The 26049-nt window shown below is 43.2% G+C and overlaps 3 protein-coding genes across 8 annotated transcripts in view; 2 read left to right on the forward strand and 1 right to left on the reverse strand.

Moving 5' to 3' along the window:
* The window catches only part of MGAT4A (alpha-1,3-mannosyl-glycoprotein 4-beta-N-acetylglucosaminyltransferase A), an 87139-nt gene extending 78487 nt beyond the window's left edge, over positions 1–8652 (forward strand). For all 4 annotated transcript variants that reach the window (XM_031441134.2, XM_031441133.2, XM_031441137.2 and 1 more), the window contains exons 15-16: positions 2464–2576; positions 2709–8652. In XM_031441134.2, coding sequence (XP_031296994.2) covers positions 2464–2576; positions 2709–2735 — 140 coding nt within the window. In that variant the 3' untranslated portion in view covers positions 2736–8652. The remainder of the gene's footprint in view (positions 1–2463; positions 2577–2708) is intronic.
* Positions 8653–9229: 577 nt separating this feature from the next.
* On the reverse strand, positions 9230–17224 carry UNC50 (unc-50 inner nuclear membrane RNA binding protein). 2 transcript variants are annotated; one of them, XM_010992679.3, is made up of 6 exons: positions 17080–17224; positions 15656–15939; positions 14733–14853; positions 10974–11113; positions 10783–10884; positions 9230–9572 (listed from the first exon to the last, which is right to left on the reverse strand). In XM_010992679.3, exons 2-6 carry the CDS (start codon positions 15933–15935, stop codon positions 9436–9438), a joined length of 780 nt encoding a protein of 259 aa, XP_010990981.1. In that variant the 5' UTR covers positions 15936–15939; positions 17080–17224; the 3' UTR covers positions 9230–9435. The 2 variants fall into 2 exon arrangements, with proteins under 2 accessions (XP_010990981.1, XP_031297000.1); XM_031441140.2 differs by having other exon boundaries at positions 9406–9598.
* A 49-nt stretch (positions 17225–17273) lies between these two features.
* Positions 17274–26049, forward strand: LOC105099795 (cytochrome c oxidase assembly factor 5). 2 transcript variants are annotated; one of them, XM_031441142.2, is made up of 4 exons: positions 17274–17483; positions 23289–23372; positions 24995–25104; positions 25520–26049. In XM_031441142.2, the coding sequence occupies exons 1-4, from the start codon at positions 17385–17387 to the stop codon at positions 25584–25586; spliced, it is 360 nt and encodes a 119-aa protein (XP_031297002.1). In that variant the 5' UTR covers positions 17274–17384; the 3' UTR covers positions 25587–26049. The 2 variants fall into 2 exon arrangements, with proteins under 2 accessions (XP_031297002.1, XP_010990982.1); XM_010992680.3 differs by lacking the exon at positions 24995–25104 and having other exon boundaries at positions 17282–17483.

A 26049-nucleotide genomic window follows, 5' to 3' on the forward strand; every position in this document is an offset into this window, starting at 1 on the left:
TCATGGCCCCCTGGAGGCTGTCACCATCCACCCTAAGTGTCTGTAACACAGACATTTATTGATCAGCATGGTTTTTGCTGTCACTATCTGTCTAGCTGCCTAAATCTAACCTTGGGAGACACCGTGAACCCCCCGTGCCCGCTTGACTGTCCATTAGCATAAAATATGTCCATTTGTGTCTGAATGTGCAGTCACCCTAGTGCAACGGTGCTACAGACCCTCTGCCTGTTCCCTAGCCCACCCGCAGAGCTGGCGCCTCCACGACCTGGGTGGAACCCTCAGTGACCTCCCATGATCAGACTCCTTACCATCTCATTACTTCCTCTTACCCTGTATTTCTCCAGTCCCAAGGTGTCTTCCTTTAAGTCCCCGTGTCTTTCTGTGCAGCTGCGTCTCTGGCCGTTTTCCCTGCCTGAAATGATGAATTGATACTTCTCCTGAAGAACACTTTCTCATCTTTTATTAACCAGCTTAGTTGCCTCCTCTCTTCTCCTTAGCACTCTGTGTGCACCTTTGCTGTGTAATTGCGTTGTTTCATAGCTCGGATCCGTGTGCTTACCTTGGAAAGGGGGCGGGCTGAGCTCAGGCATCTCCTGCAGTAAACATAGGGATTGTCACTTGATAGACATCAGTGCAGTGAATGATTATATATTTCCTTTCACATAAAACAAACTGACACTTTTCTTAGTGGTAGGCAAAAGAGACTCTCGGTGCATTAATATTGTAGGTGTACAGGACAGAGACATTCTTACAACTGTCGCTGTAACTCATATTTGGTGAGTGTCATTCAGGTTTTGCTGCAAGGCTTGTGCAGTAACCCTGACTAATTTCTGTGCAGTTTTAGTGTATAGATGAGTTTAATTATTTTCATATTCAGGTTATATCTCAGCCCACTCTAAAAATGTAGATAAAATTAGCCAAGTATACAAGACATTTGTTAACTCTATTACCTGTTAGTTACTTAATTTCTGAGAATGTTGCGTTCTAGGTTATGAAAGTAGCATGGGAAATAGAGACATTTATATGATTAAATATCTCAGCAGTAATTTGAAGATAATGACCATCTAAAACGTCAACTCATACACACTTAGAACCAGTAGAGAACTGATGGATGATTGGCACTGCGACCTGATGTAACGGAACTGTGCATCAGAATCAAAAGCAACTGATTTTTTTCAACTGCATAGAAAAAATTCTGCCTCCTTAAGAAGTATGCTTTAGTGCAGTGGTGTGTGAGGGGCTTCATGGACCTTCTCCCTGGTGAAAACAAACATCGCTGGTGAAAGTTATTATTATTTCTTTTTTAATACAACAAAGGGAGAAACATTTACTCTTAAAGTCTGAATCTCAGTAACAGCATTAAGAGTCTGTGTCATTGGAGCCCTGGCCCGCTCCATCACCCACACCGGCCAAGCTCAGAGAGAGGGAAGCCCTGCTCTGCAGGTCCAGCCAAGAACACTGCCTGCCTCTCCCGCAGCCCCCACTGCCACCCCAGGGCTGCGGTATCTCACCCCGAAGGGTAGGCCGCCAGCATCTGCCACCACCCCCCCGCCCCCGCAAGCTCCCTGTTGCACAAGCTCTGTCCCAGCAGCTTCGAGATCTGAGGCTCCCTTCCTCCACCTAACTTCCATTCATCTCACTTTTTTCTTTTTCTGTGTACAGGTACCTGCGTGATATCCTCAAGTGCCCTCTTGACCCACAAAACCCGAACTATTTACTATCTGCCCTTTTTAGGAAAAGTTTGCCAATCCCTGGCTTAGAGAAATGTGGCTGAGAGCAAAGCATTTTCCTGTCACTTTTTCAACAGCGTTTTTGTTTTGTTCTCTTGCTGTTTCATCACAGCAAGAGAAACTGAGTACAGAACATGTTATCTTTTATAGAAGTTCTTGCTCCTTGTCCTTACAGGAGAGCTTTTTCAGCTTATCATTTGTGGTGTTTTATATTGGGACTGCCTCAAGAAGGTTATCACTTCTTAATTCTAGATCTAGATCTGACCTTGGAAAGAATACACATAGACTGAGCCCCAGTACAAGGCCAGCCATTGTATGTGTATCTAGTTAAAGCACTGAAATTTGTTACTGTTGACTTAACTCTCAAAGTGGTCAGACTGAGTGATGGTACAGGGTATGTTGTGTAAGGTTAATAAGTCACCTTTTGCTAAAAACTTGTCTGTTGGTCGATGTACGAACAAATGTATTTGTTTTAATTTGCAGTAAGAAAATGCATAGCTCTGCCTTTTTAAAGATGTTGCTTCTAATGTTTTGAAGCGTGCACTACTTCATGAAAAATTTAAAAGTTGAATAAAAGTAGAAAGAAGGAAAAAAATTCACCCATGCTTTGTCTAAAAACACCCACCAGAAATATTTCAGTGTCTTTAAGTCAGTGTAATTTCAATGTAAGTCAGTGACATTTCCTGTGTGCTTGTTTCAGTCTACTCAGTGAGTGTTGGTTTTTATTTTGAAGGGAAATTTGAGAATGGTGTTGCAGAAGGAATGGTAGATCCCAACCTAAATCCCATTTCAGCCTTCCGACTTTCAGTTATTCAGAATTCTGCTGTTTGGGCCATTCTTAATGAGGTAAGATAAGATATTAAATCAGTGAAACAGCTTAAATTCTACATTTTTTTTTACAACATTTGGATTTCGTAATTAAGACCTCTTTGGAATTGAAAATTGTCATATCACACTTTTCACTCTCTTGTATTTCAGATTCATATTAAAAAAGTCACAAACTGACCATCTCCTAAGAAACCAACACATTTTTTTCCTGTGAATTTGTTAAAGACAGCTGAGCATGTCCTTTTTTTTTAAACTTGAATTCTACCTCTTGTGAAATCTACTGTAGATAAGATGATTGTCATTTCCACTCGGAAAGTGAATCTCCCTTGGATAATTGTATTCATTCGAACCTAAGCTGTCCTCCAATTTTAACTTGGCTCAAACATTGTACAGTTATGACAGCCTGTTAATATGACTTGTACTATTTTGGTATTATACTAATACATAAGAGTTGTACATATTGTTACATTCCTTAAATTTGAGAAAAATTAATGTTAAATACATTTTATGAAGGGGGTACTTTTGAAGTTCATTTATTTTACTATTATAGACCCTCTTTTATAGATGATCAGGGATTATACATGTATATATAAATATTATAAATATACATAAAATGTTATGGAGTTAACTTATTAGAAACATTTAAGAAGTACATATTTTTGTGCAGTAAATTTTTGAACCAATACTTTTTTTGAAAACCAGTTACCTTGCTTTTTTAAGTTCTTTCTATATTTTTCTTTGAAAATGCAAACATTACAAATCAATGCCATTTCTCAAATGCACTGCCATTTAAGAGTGATTCTAGATTGATTTACTAACTGAAGTACTTTTATAATCAATGATTCTGAACAAACTGTTTTCAAAGGCATTTGTCATTCCTTAAAGCCAAGATTTTAAAGACCAATGTCCTTCTTGAGGTTTATTTTACTATACTGTGTACGGTGTACAGCCACCAAAAAATCAGTCTGATAAATTTTAACGTGCAGGGTGATGCATTCAACCCAAATTATCATAGACTGAAGTCATTACATTTCCATTGATATATAGAATGACAGACTCTTCTTTCTGTTTTAATCATTGTCTTTAATCCATGAATTAGATATATTTTTCTCTTTTGTTGCTACTTTTATATCTGCGCTCATTCTACGAGTTCTGACGAAATGTTTTCTAAGAAATGCTATTGTATGAGTCGTCATTGGTTTAATTTTAAAGAGACACAAAATTGTAATATTGGTTTTTGGTGAAAGGTGTTATAATAGTTACATGTTTTTGCAAAGTAATTTATTCTATTGCATTATGAACTTATAAGTAAATTCACATCTGAAGAGTGCTTATTACTCTTAAACGTGCAATTCCAAATGATATCACTACTATAATCAGCCTTAGCAAATTTTTTTTCTTTTCAAAAGTATTTTACTTTTACAAAATTACGAATTACCAACATCAGTTCCCAGCCAGTCTGGTGTCCGCAGGTGGGTTGCAGGTGGGTTACAGGTGTGCAAAGATTGAATCCCTAGAGCTTTCAGAGGAGCCAGTGGTCGAGGCCTTGGGCAGCTGGAGGTTCCTGCTGGTTGCCTGTAGCCTGGGGGTTGTCACCTGGTTACCCAGTAGGCTGAACAGATAGCTTCCAAACAGCCTTGTTTTCTTTGCAGTGCTATGCAGCGGAAAAGGTTGGGAAACACTGATGAAGTACAAGTATTTCCATCACTCCTTATTTGAATAGTTCTTAGTTACTTTTCTTGATTAAAAAGTTACATATTGCCAATAATGATTTTTATGGCAAAGTCCGGCTAAAATTTTTATTGGGATTTTGAAATTTACTTTTTAAACATTTTTTAATTTACATCTTATTTTCTTCTCAAATCTCCTTGGCCCAGTGACTAACAAGCAGATTTCACTTGAAAAGCATAACCTTTCATTATAAAATTTTCGGCACCAGCTTACCGTAATAGATTACTGCTCTAACAGTTACATATCAGGAGGTAAAAATCTGGAGGTGGGTTTAGAAATCCCCTTGTTTCCCTGCTCCCCCAGGTGGCCAGGTCTGATCTGAGGAAGAAAGGCCATGTGCAGAGACTCTAGGGAGGGGACACTTGCGGTGACTTTACTCATTAGGTTACATCAGTACGACTCCCTGCCACTGGTCTGGGCATCACGGTCTTTGGACTGAGCTAGATCTTGCCAGCTTTTTCCTGTTTGCATGCTCAGTCTCCCCTTCCAGGCTGAGCTCATCCCTCCTGTTCCTGAGAATACGTTCAGCCAGATCTTATCCATCTTTCAAGGACTCTCCTGCGGCCTCCTTCCTCCCTGGGAATCTGTTCCCAGTGCCTAGACGAGCCTAGACTAGTGCCTGACCTGTGGCAGGTGCCCAGGCAGCGTCGGGCTGAGGGGCTACCTGTTCCAACCATACTCCTCTTTCTTTTTCTTAACCCTCTTTACCTCCTGTCCTTGCCACACACTCAGCTGTCTAGTTTTTGATCCCGGGGAGTGTGTGTGCACAGACGTGTGCTCACTCTGGCCAAACGTCGAGCTCCTGCGGGCAGGCCTGTGCCTCCTCCTCCCTGTCTGTCCTCTGCTGCACAGGTGCTCCCGGGGCCTTGTGTTAGTTGTGCTCGCCTTCCCCCCAGTTTTCACGAGGCAAGTGGAAGTGGCCACGCTTTCCTCAAGCAAGCAGTTATAGTGGCTGCCCTGGAGAGTCATGCTGGGACAGGAGATGAGGGGGCCTGGAAATGAAAGTAAATACTTGACCTTGAGTGGACGCTGAACCACTTTTACCCAAAGAGTGAGTGGGAAGAAGTGTCATGTGGTGGGACTAATTTTATCTTTATATATACATGGCATGATGTCTCTGGAGCTGCCCTGTCCTACACAGTAGCCACTAGACACATGGTGGCCACTTCAATGTCAGTTAATAAAATAAAACACTCAGCTCCTCAGTCACACCAGCTCCACGTGGCTAGTGCCCACTGGACTGGACAGCACAGATACAGGACGTCTCCATCATCACAGAAGATTCTGTTGGACCACACTGTGTCAAGAGTGTTAATGTGAACATTTGAGAAACCAGAATAATGAATTCTGATTATGAAGTTAAAAGCAGACATGCAGAATATATCATAATGCAGATGATGGTGAGTATTTTGGGTGAGAAGAGAAGATTGTGGACCTGTTTCTAGGATTGTTAAGATCCAGTTTCTAAGTTCTTTGGTATAAGTCTCACGCATTCTTCACGGCATCCCCCGTCCCCTGCGAGGTAGTCAGAAAAGAGCAACCGCTTGAGGTTGGGGTTCCAAAGCTGGTGTGATTGACAAACTTTGGAAAAGGGGAATGCAAATAGATTACATAGCATGCGGGCTCTGGACATGGATGTGTATGCTGATTCAACCATCGGAGATGTCTTTGAGCAAAGGCATAGCTTTTCAAATCAGTCATTGCATCGGCAAATAATTAGAAGGTGTTATTTTAAAAACATGAGCAACACTCTGAAGGCTTTTTTAAAATCTGTCATAATAATGAAAAAAGTTGTCTCCCAACAATGCTGTCCTCAAAAACAAGTGTAGGTGTATGGAGACGGCACGTTTGGAGAGACCGCTCTAATTGATAGCACTGTATATTTGTAGCAGCCAGAATTCTACCAGTGACCCCCCTTCCCCCTTGGTGAGTTGAACCTGTGACAGTGTGACCCATAATAATGTTATGTTACTTAGCAAATGGGAGATTATCTGGGGACAGCTAATCTAATCATGGGAACCCTTTAAAAGCAGCGAGTTTTCTCAGGCTGTTAACAGAAGTCAGAGATTCAAAGCAGAAGGACTTAAGGCACCATTGCTAGTTTAAGATGGGGGGCATCTCCAGAAGAAATGCAGATGGTCTTAAGGAGCTGTGAGGTCCCAGCTGACAGCCAAGCGAATGGAAACTGCAGTCCTGCAGCCACAGGAACTGAGTTCAGCCAACAACCTGAAAGACTTTGCAGACTCTCCTCCAGCCGCGAAAAGCCCCGCCCCACCGGCACGTTGGTTCCAGCCTTGCTAGACTTCAGGGAGCTCAGTCCCGCCTGCCTGGACTTCTGGCCTACAGAGCTGAGAGATAATAAATGGGTGTTGTTTTAAGCTTTTAAATTTGCAGTGATTTTATGCAGCAATAGAAAATGACAATATTTCAAAGAGCTGAGGAGGGAAAGTCTTCCTGCTTGGTTCCCTCTGGTATGCAGGGTATTTCTTGATAAACACACGAATGAAGTCTTACACTAGCAGATCATACACCTCATCTGGGATTCTCTGCCAGAGACCTGAATTAATCCTCAGTGGAAGGTTGTTGGCAAAAACTTGCAGCATCTTGGTAGCTTTTCATAAAGAAGCTGCTAGCATGAGATTGCAGGAGTAGCATCCAGCATGTCAGGAGTCTTTCTTCCTGGAATTGGTGTCACTTTATGCTGATTTAGGCTGATCTGAGCCTATCAGTGTATTATTTAAGAATAAACAATGGTACTTTGAATATTAAATTAAATTTGTCTTTATGTAGAGATCAGATAATCTACTCTGTATTGAAGAACTTCATTTTTTTTAAAAACCAAAGTTATTTATTCTACTGTCTAAGCACAGATCAAATCCTATACATGCTAGCCAAATACTTCTCTGCTTCCAAAATACATTCCAAAATACTCTGCTTCCAAGCCGTTAATTGCTAATGAAGTTTTATTTTGCTTTGTCCATTAATTTTTGAGTTTCTTTTTACTGTATTGCCATAGGCTTGAGGTAAGAAAAGTTGAGCTAGAAGAAAATGAGAGACTAAGATTTGCAAAAGGTTGGAAATTTGAGTCATAATATCTGAGCGTTCTAAAGGAGCTTAGACATCTGATCTCTTTCCGTTAAAGAAAAGGCAACTTCTCTAAGCTATGCAGCAGTGTTTATAGTGTGCTGCATTTAGTTTGATAGTTGTAAAATTTTAGTAATTAATCTTAACAGATACATGCCATGATAACTCACATGCTTACTTTATTTTTTTTAATGCATGTGAACGTACAGTGCTGAAAAGACCACCTCCACAGTATTACTAAAAAGAAACAAAGGATTTGTTATATACACACATACATACACACCGATACCATCAATACCTATACAGAAACTCGTCTTACCTGAAACACGCACTCCTCCTGTTTGGGCGCTAGCTAGGGCATTTCCAAAGGGACAAACCAGGAAGAGCTGGTGCTCTAGAGTGCGTGGAAGTGGAGGATTTAGTTGCTATTCAAAAAAGTAAACTGGTGAATGGGGAACACTTGGTGCGGAAAAACATTAGGAACCGTGGTGCTAAAATTGTTCTGAAATAAGGACTGTCTGTTGTGGGGAACATTCAATACTCTTGGGCACCAGGGAGGCTGTTTAAGGGGTCACTTGGCCCCCAGGGGTTCATGTATTGGTAATTAGCCGACCGCCCTGGAATCAAAGGTTTGGAACTTTAGTTCGATCAGCATTCCATTATTTGAAATGCTCTCAGTGTTTGCTGGAATTGGGTGGAAATACCTTTGGACGTATTCTCTGAGCCTTAAAAATGGCCGTGTCGACAGCACCGTAAGACGCACTGCCAGCCAACTTGATACCTTCCATTTCAGTGTGGACAGTCATGTTTTCCAAGAAAGGTTCAGAAATCAGCTGATTGAACGTTAACAACTGTTTCATTTATGGAGTGAAATACTGAAGCGTTTCTCCTTGAGAACACTTTGGAAAGGTGGCTTTTGCCACTGGGGACGTTTCTGGAAGCGGCTCATGGAGACGCTGCCGGACGAGCTGCTCTGCCAGTCTGTGCCAGGTGTCTTCTTCCCCTTAAATGTACTGTCTGTACTTTCCTCACAGCGTCTTCATTGGCTGAATGGGTAATGCCTGTAGTAATACTTTAGGTACCGGTTGGATTTTTAAAGGCAGATTATTTATTTTCAAATTTGCTGCTATAATTGAAAACCTGATAACTGGTCCCGCTGACTGTGCCTTTCATCACCGTTTCTCTGTGCCACGACGGTCCGTGTGTATTTGAAGTAAAGACGTTTAAAAAGCCATGTTGAGTTCAAGACTCCTTCTAATAAAGATGGGTGAGAATTGCATGAGTACCAAGGATTTTTTATTGTTAATTTTAACATATAATAATAGCTTACTGGAACTGTTTTAAGTTAGGAAACATGAGTGACTTTTATATGTGGTTTTGGGGAAAGTCTTTACAGAAAGAACAAAAGCCTTGGTGTTAAGACCACGATTATCAGTGCGATGCACAGTTCACTCATGTCTTGTGTGTGTGCCATGGGCTTCATCAACTAACGTATTTTGTTTGTCGATTTTATGGGTTTTGTTTTGCACAGACAATGCTGTTAATGGTATTTAGGGCCTGCAGTACAGTGATTCTTCCTATTTGAGTTACAAGTTAAGGAGGCTTTTGAAGGTTAGACTAGGATCCTGTGGCTTATGTAAAAGTTTAACATTAGAAACAGGGGTGGACTCTGTACCTTGTCAGTAACAGTGGGGAAGGGGAGGAGGGACAGCTTGTGATGATCAGGTTCTCACGTTCTCCAAATGGCTCATCTTTCAAAAATAATTCATATTAGAAAATTTTATCTATTTTCCTCGTTCCCTTAGTACTCTGTATATCACTCTGTGTGCAGATACTAAAATGAGTAAAATACATGCTTTAGTTTAAAAAATATTTATTACAGCAATGTACACTTAGTTAGTTTTAAGGAATGTAGTCGAGAACAGTGTTCACACACATATTTCCTCAGATCTGCAAACTTTGCACCTTTAGGGTATCTACAGCGGGAGGCTATTTACAGGGTTCACACGCAGTCACCCCTCCCTGGCCCTGCTGGCTGGGCCGCGTGGGCAGCGGCCCCTGCTCACCGCACCCTGTACTTGTAGAAGGAGCACAGCGCGCGGGTGAAGTTCCATCCCAGCGCCAGCGACAGTCCGTAGAGCAGGATGAGCGGTGCGAACGGGTAGAGAAGGATCACTGTGTTTTTCAAAAACGGCAGTGCTGGAAAAGGGGCAAATCCAGACCCGCTGGTGAGAGAAACGCACGAATGAAGACAGCGCTCACCGCGGCCCGAGGGGCGGAAGAGGCGTGCGTCGGCTGAGCCTCACGGATTCATCTCACTGAGGATGCTGTGCGCAGCCAGAAAGGCACCACTGGTACCTCTCTCCTGCGTTACTTCCTTCTCAACTAACGGCTGTGACGACACCAAGAAGAGGTTTCTCAGCACAGAGGCCGAGTGAGAAGCAAACCCAGGACTACGGTTCCGCGTGAGGAACAAACATCACCCACGTTAAAGGACACAGTGGTGAACTTAAACCTGGGACCGCCTCAGAAGCCTCGCATCTAACGTGCCGACAGAGATGGATGATGTTACGGGGAAAACCAACTTTCAGCTATTTGAGATTTCCTAAAGTAAGTAGCGTTACTTGAGCTCTCCTGAGCTCAGCAGGAGATGGGCTGGTCTGTGATTATGTACAGAACCCCTCACCCCTAAGCTTCTCCAGTCCAGGAGGTGGCCTGGGACCTGGCCTGAGGCCCAGACTGTCCAGCAGGCGCTCCTGTCTGTTGACTCCTCACCAGCTCTGCACTTGCTGCCTGGAGACTCAGTGCACCCCAGGCAGTGCACCTGCTCCTGGGCACCCCCATCTCCCTGGGATGGGCAAACTTTGTGTACTGTGTCTCGGGTCCAGTATACGTATGAATTGTGAGCAGGGTTCATCTATTTTAAACACAGATGTTTACAAAATAAAGAATATTTCGAACAAAAGAACCCCCATAAAAATAAAAAATGAGGCAAAGGTTTTAAACACGCCCATACAGCGGACCCAACCCTATCCTCACTCTAACCTACTGCTGGTAACCCAGAACCAAAAGCCTGGGAGAAAAGGAGGAGGAAGCTTGTCGTGGGTTCCTGCAGTTAACTTGGAGAGCATCGGTATGATTTCATACGCTTCCTTGAAATTATAAAACTTGTTATAAACCAGCTATGCCACTTTCTAGCTACGTAACAATGGGCAAGTTAATCTCTCAGTGCCTGTTTCCTCATTTGAAAAATGCAGAGAAGTAAACCTGTATCATCTCATTATGAAAATTAAAGAGAGAATGCAGCGCCTGTTAAGAGCTCCATAAAAGTAAACTAACTTTATTACTGTTAACAACAACTTCCCCATCCTGTTATGCTGTCAGTCAACCAAAAAAATCAATTACTTACCACTGTATCCTAGGAAAGTTACATAGATATAATAGCCAACTGCAACCAACCATAAGGTATTTCCAACTAAATATCCAATAAATGTGTCTGTTAGGATAACATCTGTGGAAGAGATGCAGACAGTGAATCTCTCTTCAGTGCACACAGTGGAGACTTTTTGATAATAGGTTGAGAAGTAACTTGCTACTTACGGTTGATGAAGAAAAGCTGGATAAAATGCAGAATGATGAGCAGAGGATAAAACGCGTTCAGATGCACATCGAAGGCGTAGCCCCACTCCACGTCGTAGTCTCTGCTCTGCCGTTTCACCAAATACTTGTTAGAGATAAACCTGAAGAGCAAAGTTGAAGCTTCTCTCATGATCCAAGAAAAGTAACCCTGTGAACACTTAGGACTACCTCCCACGTGCCAAGCACGCCTCCAGGTACTGACGATGCAGGCGTCAACAAAACAAAGTCCCACCTTCAGTCTAGTGGGAGTAGACTGACAACAACATAAATACCTGTCAGTGGGACTATGGAGAAACATAAAGCAGCACAGACGGACAGAGAACACAAAGTTGAAATGCAAAGTTAAATATGATGGTCGCAGAGTGCACCGTCTGGGTGAAGACCCAAGGGCAGTGATGGGAACTCCCAGGGCAGGGCACTGCAGACGGAGGGGGTCCCAGCACAGAGGCGGAGGTGGTGGCAGAGGGCCCAGGATGTGGAGGGATGGGTGAGGGCACCAGAGTGCCTGGAACAAGGGACAAGACTGGCAGGAAATGAAATCAGAAAAGAAACAGAAGCCGGATCTCACAGAGCCTGTGGCCGCTGTCAGGCCTTTGGCTTTGACTCCTGGGGAAGTAAGAAGTCACTGTGGAGTCCCCAGAAGAGCGTCCGACTTACTGTTTTGACAGGATGGACACCTGGCTGCCGATCTGAGAACAGACTGTGGGATGAGAGAGGAGGCGGCAGAGAGGCCAGAGGGGAGGCTGCTAGCAGGAAGAGGTGGGAAGGGTGAGACAGGGGAGGTGCTGACGTGCGGGACACACTGCAGCCAGAGGGCGGAGCCAACAGGATGTGCCTACATATTAGACCTGAGGTACGAGAGAGGATGATCAGTCAAGGAGGACTGCGAGTTCTGCCTAAAAACAAATGGAAGACTGAGGTGGGGGTGGCTCTAGGAAGAGTGGTTCAGGATGGGGAAGAGTGCAGGAGTCTGATATGGACCTGCTGTATGTTGAAGCAGCCTGTCAGTATGGAGTAAGTACACTGAGTCTAGAGTTCAGAGGAGACGTCCAAACTGGAGATAGAAACTCATCAATGTGTAGATGACACTTAAAGCCACAAACCCGAACGAGACCACCCAGAGAGTGAACGCAGACAGAGAGCAAGTCCAAGGCCTAAGACCTGGGTCACCCCCCACTTCCCCCAATTAAAAGCTCAGGGCATAAGGAGGACCCAGTAAGGAAAGAGTGGCCAGTAATGTCTCCATTCACAAGAATGACCACTCAAGCTTATGTCACTGTTCCACAGCATGGCCCACTAGTTCCGTTAAGTGACAGACAAATGAAGAGAGAGACATCCAGGTAATAGAAAAACAGATCTTCAAAGGAAAAGAATGAAAAGGATCATTTGTGTCATAGCTGTGGAAATTCAGTGGACTTTTATATGTGTGATTTCATTTTAAGGATACAGTTAAGAAAATGCTACGCCTACAGTGGAAACAAACATAGAAAAGATAAAGGAGGGAGGACGTAGTACAGCACTAACACAACCGTCCTGTACTCAGTTATCCGAAAACGTCAAGATAATACTGCTTCGCTCCAACAAACTGGAACTTATGAAAACATCTTCCATCTTGGCCAAAAACGTGCCATTAAAATGAATGGAATAGGCACCGAGCCCACTACCCACTACCAGGACCCACTGCCACAACCCAGGACCACTGTGTGGTCCTCATGCTGCTCCTCCCCCTCTGCTCGGTCCTTCAATGGGTGCTTTCCAGGCTTCTGGACTCCATCCGAGGACTACTTCTAGAACAGACGCTCTTGAGAGCGCAGACAGCTGCGGCCTTCACCTCCCACCTCCATGTTAATCATGCCAGTCACGCCCCCGTCCTGGCCAGACTGCTGCAGCTTCACAGTTACCCAGCCCCAGTGTCGAATGAACCTTTATTTCCACTAAATACTCAGCAAGCCTCCTGCATTCAACATGCCCAACACAGAATGCTGCGTCTGCACCCGCTGCTTAGTCCTAAGCCAGAAACGTGCAGGCCGCCCCAGAGGCCCCAGCCTCCTCCCTCCCTCATCATGCCCTATGATCTTCCGTGACCCCGCACTGGTCTGGGCCTCCTCCACGCGAATGCAGACCCCACAACCGTACCCAGCCTCGCCACTCCCTCCTCCTCCACTGCCCTAGAGAAGATTTTTCCTGCAGTGTGAATCTGATGGTATTTCTTACTTCGAAGTCTCCAAGCTCCCCGCCTCTCCCCACGCCAAACCCACAATGTGGCCTGTGAGATAAAGACCACTTCTTTTTCTGAATTGTGTTTAGGGCCAACTTCTCTAGTCGCATCTCTTCCCCAGCCGCCCGGTGTCTCCCAGTCCCGGCGTGCTGTGCCCCGCTTCTCTGCCTTTGCACTTGGTACCAGGATTAACGACCCCGTCTGCCCAGACACCTCGTGCTGGCTTCTGTGGCGCCTCTGGGATGACCAACATCACACATTATTTCTATTTCTAGTTCCTCATGCAGTTCACACACGTCAGTTCTCAAAAATACACCGAGTCCTTTTCTATTTAATTCAAACTGGGATACAGATTTATACTAAAGGGACTAAACTCCTGGTTTCTGAGGCCCTCCAGGATCAATGTGTTCCTGGCAGAATGCCTGCTACAACCTGTTTGTTTGGAAGCCTTATTGAAATTTCTTCATATACCATGTTTTTCCTGGATATTTTGATCATGTATATGTGACTTACAATAGTTCACAGTATTACTTTAAGGCCAGATTTTAGAATTTTAGACTAACGATGCATTGCATTTACTGACTACCTACCACATACAAAACCTGTTCTGCACTAGTCAGAAGTTACCAAGGAAAATGAAAGGTTGGTATCATCAGAGGTTAGAGTCTCAGAATTCTGCTTAAAATATTAATAGCATTTGTTGAGCACTTACTACATGCAAGGCACTTTTCATACCACAGTCTTCTCCAGTGTCCTGCATTTTATAAAATAATTAACTCCATCTTCTGAAAGAGGAGACTGGAACTGAGAAGTCCACAGTAAACAACTGACCTGGGTTTGGAACCCAGGTATCTCTGTGACTCTGGTTCCACAGTGTTTTCTCTAATACATGACAACATCCACCCCCTACACCCAGCCTGCCAGCCACACAGGAGCACTGACCTGGGCAAAAACTGAAAAGCCAAACACTAGATTTCCGCAGTACACTACTGTTGTCACAGCAAACCCAGCAAAGTCAGGCCGAGACACCAGTCAATAAAACCTGCGTGTGTCTCAGAAGGCACCAAAATTTTAACCAAAAAAGTCCTTTTTCAAGCATACTTCATTTAATGTCAGAGGTTCACAGTAAGATTCCATGAGAAAACCATCTACACATCCTGCACATGGAGAAGTGACCCACTGACAAACATAGAAAACTACCATCATCCAGACAGCTGAAACAGAACCGTGATATTTTTGCAAAATCAGGGTTTTTGTTAATACGACAGAATCATTATTTCAGTTCACTTATTTGCTGCACTTTGACAAAGCAGACCACCCCCTTAGAGTATTTTCTGACACAGGTGCTGGCCCAGGAGGACAAGGTCTGATAGTCCCGGCAGCCACAATCGATGCTTTCAGTTCATCTATCTAGTTTCAATTTCCATCAGGTACTCTCTGAACCAAGCAAACAGAGGTTTTACAGCAAGCAGTAGCTGAAAAACCAAAATCATGGTACTTACCACATTAAAGTTGATATGAGAAGACCGACGCCTACACAATCTATGAATACAACCCACAGGAGCAGCTTTATTGTCTCAAAAAATCCCATGTCCAGCACAAAGCCAAATCCTATAGTGGACACTGAAAGAAAGATTTACAAGATGCGTTCAGGTACTTTGCTAGTTTCTGGGGATACAGGGCAGTCTCTGCCTTTCAGATGCCCAGTCTAGTGCAGGAGACAAGGATGTAAAAAAAAAAAACAACAAACAAACCCCAGAGATGTATCAGGTGAAACTGATAAAGAAATGCAGACCACCTTGGAACACAGAATAGCCACTGAGATATCTGAAGTTTACCGAGGAGGCCCTGTCTGTCTGTGGTTCACCAGGATGGCCCCAGCATATGGAAAACCACTAGTACTGAAGAGGCACTCATCTATTTAAGTCCCAGTGAAGGTGAGAAAAATCCTGACACACTCCAGCACCCTCAAGGTGGTTCAGACCCTTTCACTACACTACCGGAGAACTTAAAGCAGTTTCTCAAGCTCGTATCCGTGCTTTCAGAACTCTCACTCTGGACTGGCCTGATTGTGAAATGCAATTTCCAATCTTGATAGTAATTTTTCACAGTAAGTTTGCACTGGGGTATATCAACTTATTTATCATTAGTAGTTAAAAGACATGGAGTAACTCTGCCCTCTGCTTTTTAAAGTTCTAGGGAAACAGTTTACTCTAGCATCTGCTTAGGACCTTTAGAACCAAGAAGAACACAGCCTTCTTTCATGTGAGGATATTTTTGAGGCTTCAGAAAGAAAGTAACAGCTTCAGAGATCCCCAAATTGTGACCCACAATACTCTGACAACGTAAGATTCTCCAGATGACAAGTCCAACCTGAAACACATCATCGGTTCTTCAACACTACTGCAGATACACGAACACTTACCACAGAGCCAGATACTTAACAGGACCAAGAAAGCAGGGTCATCTCTGGCCCACTGGTCCTTTGTCTGCTTTCGATAATGAAAATTTCTATAAACTCTCTGTGGGGAAGTGAACAGGTAGAGCATCTGCCAGGCGGCAAACTCAAAGTCCATCTGCCGAAAACGGAAAAGCCTCCGCAAGTACTTGTAGCGCTTTGCTCCAGCTGTGTGTCGGGCTGCATCCCTGGAACTCAATGCTCCGTTCCCCTGCGCTAGGGAATTCACTGTGGTGCTTGGTAACATCTTCCTGGATGGAAGGGAAAAAAAATTTGTTTACAAGTAATCTGAAGAAACTGTTGACTACTAGCACCCCTCCAAGTCACTCTACATTTCGGCCCAATCCTTGAGAAGAGGCAGGGTTCCAAAGCAAGTGGAGCTGGTTCTCAGGCTGGTTTGGGGGCTCCAAGAACTGTCCACTGCACTCCAGGCAAGGACTGCCCCACGCCCTTCTGAACCTTCATAACACTTTTTATAGGATCCACATGTTCCCCACACTTCACCTCCCTCAACCCTCAGGCTGCCCTCCCAGGTGACTATGGTTGAGACAGAAAGAAAAGAGGCCGTGGGAGCTAAAGTGATCCCTCCTAAGCAGATAGTGACAGAGCCAAAATTTGAACTCAGGAACCCCTTGCTCCAAATTCCATCTGTCATCTGTGCTCTTAACCATCAAGCCTAGAGCGCATGTTTAACACGCCTGAGGTCCTGGGTTCAATCCTCAGTACCTTCTCTGAAAATAAATAAATAAATAAACGTAATTGCCTCCTCCCCGCCAAAACAAACAAACAACAACAAAAACAAGAAACGCTGTTCCCAAAGAGATGCAATAAATGGCCTATCACACAGGTCCATCAGCGTATGACCAGCAAGCAACTCGTTCACTAGAATGTGATATAAAAACAAAAGCAAAACTCCAATGCATCGTGTTTTACTCCCTGAACAGTTCAGCAGGAGAACGACAGTGTGGGAGTCCGGCCGAACCAGTGTGAAGCCAGGGGAGCGCAGGTCACCGTCCGGCCCCCAAGCCCCGCCGGAGCAGCCCAGTCCGGCTCCACTCCCCAGGCCTCCGAGACGCCGGCCGCGCCTCCCGGGCCCAGCAGCTCCAGGGCGGCCCGGTTTCCCATAAAAACACAGGACGGCCAGTTACATGTGAATCTCAGAGACCGGAGTAATTTTTAGTATAAGCAGATCCGAAACACTGTGTGGACATACGCAAACCAGAACATCAGTTCTTGTCCGAAATTCAGCTGTGACCGGCCTCCCTGATCTTGTCTGGCAGCCCTACCGCAGGCCGAGCAGCCCGATTCGGGCGCGGTGAGTCCACGGCCAGAGGAAAACGCCCCGGAGCGAGCCGGAGCCGCGAGCGGACGGGGCGGTCGGCAGGTCTCACCTGGAGCCCCGCGGCGGCGGCCTCCACCAGCTCCAAACTGGACCCGGACCTCCGCGCAGCAGCCGCGGGGCCAACTCCCCTTCCCGCAACGTCGCGGGAGCTGAGGGGGCGGGGCGGGACGTGTCACGTGATCCACTTCCTCGGCGCGCGCAGCCTCTCGGACTCCCGTCATCCGCCGCGCGCCCGCCGGAAGTTGTTGCTGCGGGCTTCCGGTCCCGCCCGCCGCGGCGTCCCTGGCGTCCTGCCGTGTCTGAGCCGTTGCTGACCCGAGTGGGTCCGGGCCGCCACGGTCTGGAGACGCAGTCATGCCGCGGTATTACGAGGACAAGCCGGAGGGCGGCGCGTGCGCGGGCGTGAAGGAGGACCTGGGCGCCTGCCTGCTGCAGTCGGACTGCGTGCTCCAGGTAACGCGGCCGGGCGCTCGGGTGACCAGACGCGCGAAACGGGGAGGTGGGGCTGGCGAAGGGCTCCCGGCCCACCTGCGGTGGCGGTGGAGAGACGGGCCTCGGAGTTGACCGTCCTGGGTGTCGAGCACAGCTCCAAATTAATGAACTCGGGCAAATTCAAATCGGAGCCTCACTCCCCAACGGTGTGATAAGGAAGATAAAATTATCAGAGAATTACATGAACCTGGTACACTGTATTGGCTGATGGTTCCTCCTGTCTCTTTTCGGTTGTGGCTGACTAGATACTGTACTTACCTTGTATTAGTTTGAACATGTTGCTGAGTTGTAGTTCTATGCATTCTCGGGTAAGTTGTTAATAAGGCAGCTTGGTGTTTTCACCACTTTGTATCTTGCTCCCCCTACCGTTGATTTTGTGGGTTTAGGTGCTTTGATGGGAGATAAGGGGTTACTCTCACACTCTCAGCTCACTACTAGTCTGAATGCAGTGAGGTCCAAAGTTGACTGGAGTCCTGGATTATGGCTTTAAACCCAACCAAAGCAAGTACCGTTTCCAATTACAAAGGCCTGATGAAAGGGCAATCAGTTATTTTTGCATTTAGAGATGTAACTTCAGAAAGTTGCCCTTATTTCAAAGAAAAGACAGCTACCCCCAACTGGACATCAGCCATAAGGCTACATCGGTGTTTCTGCTGAGTCATGATGTACACTTGCTTCACTGATTTTGGCAGTCAGCCAGACTGGCCTCCGGGTGTCTGGTAAAACTTTAGAGTTGTTATGAATGTAAGAGGTTATCTAGTCCAGCTTACACAGTTGAAACGGATACACTGTGTTCAGGCTCCCCTGTCCAAGGCTGTTACCATTCTGCTCCTTAATTGGTGCAAATGTTCTGCCAGCTCCTAGTGAATGCCTACTAAGTAGCAGGCACGGTGCCAGGTGCTGGTGATACAAAGATGAATCATTTACAGTCATTACCTACATAAGCTTGATCTGATGGGAGGAATAGACATGTAAGGGGCCAACTTCTTGTGATAAATGCTGTGTAAGAATGTAGTAAATATTTAATGAGTAGAGGAACGAAATACTTTGGACACCCAGTGGAGAGCAGCTTATTTTGTTTGAGAATTTGGAAACTTCTCACAGGGGAGGTGACATTTGATCTGAGTCTTAAAGGTTGAGTAGTAGTTTATCAAGTAAAGGGCTGTGATGGTTGTGGGGAGAATCCAAAAGAACAGCATAGAGGATCCTGGTGGCAGGGAGAATACCAAGTTGGTTTTTTGCAGTGGTTGATTGATTTAGCAAACATTTGCGTGCCAAGCCTAATTCACGGGACATGCAAGTGAATGGAACACCATTTGCTCCTGAGCAGAAATTGGATCTCTGGAAAGCTCGAAAGCTGGGGATGCGGAATGGGCAGGACACGTGGCACAGATGTTGCTTTCCCCCATTGAGTATGTGGCTTTTTTTGTGGCTGAGTTTGGTTAGCTAGGAGAACATGATGTTTATAAATACTCTCTTAAATGGAAGTGCATTTAAAGTTTGTGTTAAAGTCATCCCGAATGGTCACTTCAACTGGAATATAAAAGTAGTACTGAGGTAAAACACTGGGTTATGCAAATCCAGGATGGTATCCTACCTTTTCGGAAGGTGTCACTGGCACCCACCACTCTCCACTAGGGACTCAAGACCAAGGGAAGTTCTGCTGAGGTCTGTAACTGCTATGTATGGCCACCTCATTTATGATAAGGTTTTTGATTCCTCAGCTCCTTGAATACAGAAGTTGATCTTTTGGCAGGTGATGCTGTAGTCTCTCTTTAACTCACTTGAAAGGCTACTGGATCTCACTTTAGGGGGGAATTCAACATAAAATAATTCGTTCTAGGGCTGCAATGAGAGATAGTCAAAGAACTGTAGGGGCTCAGAGAAACTCAGGGTAATGGTGATGAGGATGTAAATTTATCCTCATTAGGGGCTGGAAAAGAGAAGCAAGGAAAAGGCAGATTTAAAGGGCATCTCTTGGATAAACTTCTTAGAATTTTATGACTCCTAGGAGATCAAAAAGGTTGAAACTATGCCCAAGAACCTCAGTTACAAGCCATCTCCTTTGTGTCTGTTAACAGCTTCCAGACCTGCTGACTTTTCATCAGAATCACCTGGAGATGGGGGCGTGGAGCTCAAAAGTACAGATTCCACTGCTCTCCTTTCCCTTATAAATTAGAAGTGTTCCAGGTTGATTCTTGGGCTCAGCCATATTTAGGAATCACCAATCAGAAGGCAAATAAGCTTGGCAGTGTATTAGTTAGGTTATAGGTTTAGGGAAATGTTACAGAGGCCCGGAATAACAGTGGCTTAAACAAGATAGAGAATTCTCTCTTTTGCTCTTGTGCTTATAAGTAGGAGCTAGACTGATGCTGTCTTCTATGAACCAGAAGCTGTTGATCTATGGTCTTAGGTGCTATGACAGCAGGGAGCTAGGTTGTTATTCTCACACTCATGGTCAGGATTGCTTGGCTGCCACACCATCAGGGCAAGTAGTATGATGGAGTAAAGTGGGAAAGGGGGGCAAGCCACTTTCCCTTAAGAACCAACCCATTTTCATTTCAGTTCCCTATGTATTCTGTTGTCTAGAACTTAAGTCACGTGACCATACCCAGCTGCAGGATGGTTGGGAAATCTAGCCCAGCCATATGCCCCACTAAAAAGAAAGAGTGAATATTAAGGGACAGTTAGCAGTCTGCCATTAGAGGTGGAGGTGGAAGAAGATGAAGTAACATTTCTCTCTCAGGTTTAGTGTACCTAGATGGATCTTCCCACCAGGCAGATGGTAGTATGGGTTGAAAGCTTGTGGAAAAGATGGCATCTTAGATACAGTTTGAGGAAGCATCAGTTTATAAATTAGTTACAGTCTTTTGCACAGTTGTAGTCTTTTTTTTTCTTTCCATTGTTCATGTGGGCAGCCTCATTACGAAGTTTGAGGGAGGAACGTAATAGTGTAGAGAAGCTTGCTACTCTGTTCTGTTTCACTTTTGAGAGTCACTGATGTAGATTCAAATCTAGGGCCCAAGCAGACATAAAGACTAGAATGTGGCCAGGACTCTGGGGATGCGGAATGCCGCAGACGTGGTACCTTGTAGCTTTTTTGTTTTACTATAAAAGCTAGGAGTGAGACTGGCACTTGCAAAATAAAGGTTTGGGGGAGTGACTCCAGTTGTTGGGTTGGGCTGTTGAAACTGGCTTGAGGGTGAAGCGCAGGTGAAATTTAAGTTACATTTTTTCCTGGTGCATAGATGCACCAGTTGTTTTTACTTAAGTAGTACTCTAGGCAACGTTGTTAACATCTTTCTAAAGTGTTGAGAATCAAAACTGTTCAGATTTTAGGGTACCTAATTGTGGCTGTTTGAGCTTTTAAAGTTAACGCTGAAAAGGTTCATTTTTATTCCTGGACAAAACTGCTTGACTCATTTTGCATTGGAGCTCACCTTGAGTGGGAAGATTTCATGACTTTCCTTTATATTGTCAAGCACTGCATACAGCTAGGTGTTTATAAGCAGTATATGTTTAATTTTTAATTTATTATTATTTCTTTAATAGTTATAAAATGTAAGGTTTTGATATTTTTCCCTCACGTATTGCAAATCAGTTTGATGTCATTAAACCTTGATTTAGAAAATTCAAGTTCAGTCTCCTTTTTTCAGATGTTACTTTATACATTTTCATTCCCTGGAGAGGGAACCCCTTCAGTGCCTTTCCCTGTTCCCGCTCTGGCACCTCCTGCACTTTGTGGCCTGCTCACACTGCCAGTGAACATTTGCATGTGTACACCTCCTGCCTGCTGTTGAGGGCTCTGTGTAGGCAGGAATATCTTGTATTTACTTTTTAACCTCCCACTTAACTGATCTTGAACAGTCCTGATTTTTTTTTTTAATAAATTAGTCCTTGTGAGTGTTTAGTTACTAGACAGATTAGTCGGGTAAAGCATTCAAAAAAACTCTGCAGCAGTTACAATTGTTTCTTAATTGAAGTACAGTTGATTTACAATGTTGTGTTAGTTTCTGATATACAGCATAGTGATTCAGTTATACATACATAAATTCTTTTTCATTGTAGGTTATTACAAGCTATTGAATATAATTCCCTGTACTATACAGTAGGACCTTGTTTATCTGTGTGATATATAGTGTTTGGTATCTGCAAATCCCAAATTCCTAATTTATCCCTCCCCTCTTCCCCTTTGGTAACTAAGTTTGTTTTCTCTGTCTCTGAGTCCTTTCTGATTCATAAATAGGTTCATTTGTGTCAGTTTTGTTAGATTCTCCATATAAGTGATATATTTGTCTTTCTCTGTCTCACTTCAGTTAGTATGGTCATCTAGGTCCATCGATGTTGCTGCAAATGGCATTATTTCATTCTTTTTTATGGCTGAGTAGTGTAAATATTTGTGTAAATATGTAACAACTTTTTTATCCAGTCATCTGTCAATGAACATTTAGGTTGTTTCCATGTCTTGGCTATTGTAAATAGTGCTGCTAAGAACATTGGGGTGCATGTATCTTTAATTAGAGTTTTCTCTGGATATATGTTCAGGAGTGGGATTGCTGGATCACATAGTAACTGTATTTTTAGTTTTTTAAGTACTCCCCATACTGTTTTCTATAGTGGCTGCACCAAATTACATTCCCACCAACAGTGTAGGCGGGTCCCCTTTACTCCACACCCTGTCCAGCAGTTATCGTTTGTGGATTTTTTAATGATGACCATTCTGACTGGTGTGAGGTGCTGTGCCTCACTGTGGTTTTGATTTCACAGCAGTTAAATTTTAATCTTGCTTCTTTGAATTGTGAAATATACTCTTCTGTAGATGCTTCCATGTGTCCAGTATATTTAGGTGCTTTTTTGTTAAGTTAAATTGATGGCAGTATATTTGTTCAGAATATCTTAAGATAATGAAGTAATAGTTTGTTAAGATTCATAAAAAGCTCATCCCCTGTGAATATTCTTGTAGAGGTATCCTGTCTTGGTGGCAGAAAGGAAATGGTTTAATCCAGTTTTCTGAAGCTCTGTTTTGCGCTTTCACTGCTTAAAGATGACTTAATTAGACAGTGGGCCCAGGCAGATCTTCCCTCACAAGTATATATAAATTCTGTTAAAAATCTCACTTTATTCTTCCAGTTGAGCTTCCCAGAATAGTGAACTTGACTGTGGGGATAACGGGTGGGAAATGCTGAGATGTGTTGGAAGTAAAATTGCTTGCATTAAAATGGTATTATAATTGGAGGCTTTGAAGCTCCTTGATACTACCTTCCAGAATAAACCCTCCCATTCGCCACTGCAGCATGCCTGATCTCGCACACGCTCCTTCTCTGTCTTGTCTCTCTCTGTCTCACTGTGTCTGCCACGCACACTGCTTTCTTGTCTGTCTGTAGGACTTCTTGAGTGTAAAAGTTTTGCAGAGAAGAAACCCCATTACTACTTTCAACTTTACTCTTTCCCTTTCTTACATATAAGGAGCTTGAAGGAGCTGGCTAGATTTTTATATACACATTTTAAGGAAGAGTATCCCATGGAAACCAGTGTTTTCAAGAATTCAAGGGAACCCTTAAACAGTGCCCCCAAATTATTTTACGTATTTTTGTCCTTTTTTTTTCCTTAAGTACCAACAGTCAAAATGAATTACAAACTATTTCTTATATAATTTAATATTTTCTTCTTTTAACTTTAAAAAAAAAGAACTGTTTCCAGAAAGACAGTTACTTTATACTTTGTGAGAAAATTTCCCAGGCATTTAAATTGTTTTATTTGTCATAGGAAGGAAAATCCCCTCGGCAGTGTCTGAAGGAAGGAAACTGCAAAGCTTTGAAATACTCATTTTTTGAATGTAAAAGATCAATGGTAAGTGGCCAAAGGTTTTTAAAAGCTTATGCTAAAAATTAGTTCTGTGGAGTTAAATATGTGAGTGACTTAGTAATTATAAAAAGGTTGCAGTCATATCACTTGGAAAAAAGGATGTATTTCTTTTTTGTTACCCAGTGAATTAATGTTAGCTAACATTCATGAAAACCCACAGCTGATTGTTCTATTGTTCTGCTGTTAACCATAGCTGCTGAATTTCATGAATTTCTGAAAGAGGAAGAGAGTAGTCTTGGCAAGTATAAAAGGGGGAAAGTTGATGTTGGTCACTGTGTATTCAGGTCACTTGGCAAATACACACAGACCCACAACGTGGGAGTTTAAGGTGTATGCACTGTGCTTTGGCATGCTGACGTGACTAGGGGAAAGTGTTAGTGTCTGTGTGTAAAGTTTTAGAATGATGGATTGTGGAAAGACAGCCTAAGACGACATTAGAAATCTCAGATGGTTTCTCCTCTAATCTTTGATTTCAAAGATCTACAAAGATCTTTGGAATAGAAACTGAAAGCCTTCTCTTTGTGAAAAAAATATGAAATCAGAAAAATGAACATCCCTTTAAAAACAGCAGTAACTTGAACTTGAACCTGCTTTTGTGGAGAAACAGCACTCAGATCCCTTCCCTTTTGTTGATAGGAGAAGCAGAGAGTACAGGATACCGGGGAGGCCAAACAAGAACTTGAGCATGTTTGCTAACTGGTCCGATCCCGGGAGATGTAAAGTTAGGTGAAATTCAGCCATGCTCTTCTCTCAAGTGACACAGTTCTCTGCCAGATTTTTCTGTCATTTCACCTAAGAAGAGAGGATTTTCTGGCCTTCTTTCATATAGTTTTGTTACCTGTGTAAAATGCAAGTCTTTAGATCTTTCAGGAATTTCAAATCATGTTTAAATCATTGAGAAGTCAGAAAGAACAGTTGGTGTAGGAGGTATGAGTTGTCCTTTTTAGTCGTAATGACTGAATTTGTAATAACCTCCTTCTGATTCCCTGCCTAAAGCTCGGTCTTTGATCTCAAAGAACTTTAAAAAATCAGAACATGTAAAAATTTTCAGTTTATCAGCCTTCTGCAGAAATTTGTAACAGTCTTGAATAAAAAGTAAAAGTGCTTCTGACCATTTCTAAATATCAGCACAAAGCAGAGCTACACTCATACTTTGACACCAGGAAGAGCAGCCTAAGGAACTTTTTAGCAGACTTAGAGATTCTTACAGCCTTTCTCCAAGACCAATTCACTGTTAGTGCTCCAAGATAGTGGAGTCCTGTCACACTTAACTAATGCAACTTTAATTGTGCACTCTTGGCAAAAACTCGAAATGTAACAGTTTCAATTTTGCTGGTAATTTTGCTTAATATTTCAAACAGTGAGTGAATAATCCAGAGTGAAGGCGAGGTGAGTTTGAATCGGCTGATCTCTCGTAGTGCAGGCATCTCATCATCCTGCTTATGATTCCCAAGTTTAAAGACAAATAACTAATTTGTTGAAAATGGGGCCCTTAGCTACTGTATCTAGTGCTGAGATGAAGAAATAGCCATCTGTCCCTCACTGGCTCTGTTGTTTTCATTAGTAAGTTTTAGCTTTAAAATAACTCCTTCGTATGGAACTTCTAGGGAGTGACGCTGACTTTGCAGTTTTGGACCCTCCATCCCACCACACCACCCTTAAGAAGTGGCTGCACTGTGAGGCTTCGGTCAAAGGACATGCAGTTGACCTATGGGTGGTAATTTAATCCCAAAATGGCTGTATGTTACCGAACATTTTTCAGGGCTCTTTCCTCTTCTCTCAGTTGCTATTTAAAGGTTTTAAATACACTTGACTGTTAACCCAAACAGAACTTAATTAGAAAGTCAAGTTTGTTAGAACAGCATATATTGAGTGTACTTCAGAGAGAAAGATAAATGTAATTTGGATTCTACTTGAGAAAATCCTTATGGTGACCTTATATAAGACTTTTGTTTTTAACACCATCTTCGTTGTTATTAGTGTTTTTCCTTGGTAATGGTGACAATTGCCTTTTTGATTGTGCTGGAAACTGGTTTACTTCTCTCATGTAGTGAACCAGTTTACCAAACCTTACCAAAGCTATGTTTAATTTTGTTGTCCAAAACATGATTTAGTTGTATATTTATTTTCAGTTGGATGCCAGATCAAGATTCAGGGGAAGAAAAGGATATTGATGCGACTATGTTGAAACCAAGATGAAAACAACAAAGGATTTTCTCTGGTCTTTAACACAGAGAAGCCAAAATTGGAAACATACTTTTTGCTACATCTGTTCACTTGGACCAGTTTTTCCCTACATGGACACTGAAGAAAATGGATAAGTTCTGGTTTGAATATGTTATAAAGTAAATGATTCTCTTGCTCTAAGTTATTTTTAGAGGAAAACTTAATTGAATAGTTATGGGTTGGAAACACAATAGATGTGTTTTAAGAATTGTTCTGAAGCACAAAGAATGGAAAGATTGTTATTTTCAAACTTGACTCCTCAACCAAATGACACAGTTGGTACATCCTTTGTGAAGACTGTGAAGGCCACTGATGTGCCATGGAGGCTGGTGAGAAAATGTCCATTGGGAAAGTTTAGGATAAAACTTTGATTCTTTTATTCAGTCTGTACTGTTTAGTTCTAAAATAAATTGTGCTTGATTCCTTGGAGAAGAAA

This window comes from Camelus dromedarius, chromosome 33 (genome assembly GCF_036321535.1).
Source record: "Camelus dromedarius isolate mCamDro1 chromosome 33, mCamDro1.pat, whole genome shotgun sequence".
In the NCBI taxonomy this organism is placed as follows: domain Eukaryota; kingdom Metazoa; phylum Chordata; class Mammalia; order Artiodactyla; family Camelidae; genus Camelus; species Camelus dromedarius.

What these genes read in the sequence shown, in the direction of transcription:
- LOC105099795 (XM_031441142.2), top strand. Translation starts at nt 17,385, where the DNA reads ATGCCGCGGTATTACGAGGACAAGCCGGAGGGCGGCGCGTGCGCGGGC. An exon ending in AGTCGGACTGCGTGCTCCAG is followed by an intron (nt 17,484 to 23,288) that starts GTAACGCGGCCG and finishes TATTTGTCATAG; the next exon opens with GAAGGAAAATCCCCTCGGCA. An exon ending in TTGAATGTAAAAGATCAATG is followed by an intron (nt 23,373 to 24,994) that starts GTAAGTGGCCAA and finishes TGGAACTTCTAG; the next exon opens with GGAGTGACGCTGACTTTGCA.
- UNC50 (XM_010992679.3), bottom strand. Translation starts at nt 15,935, where the DNA reads ATGTTACCAAGCACCACAGTGAATTCCCTAGCGCAGGGGAACGGAGCA. An exon ending in GTTAAGTATCTGGCTCTGTG is followed by an intron (nt 14,854 to 15,655) that starts GTAAGTGTTCGT and finishes TCTTTCTTTCAG; the next exon opens with TGTCCACTATAGGATTTGGC. An exon ending in CCAGCTTTTCTTCATCAACC is followed by an intron (nt 10,885 to 10,973) that starts GTAAGTAGCAAG and finishes TCTCTTCCACAG; the next exon opens with ATGTTATCCTAACAGACACA.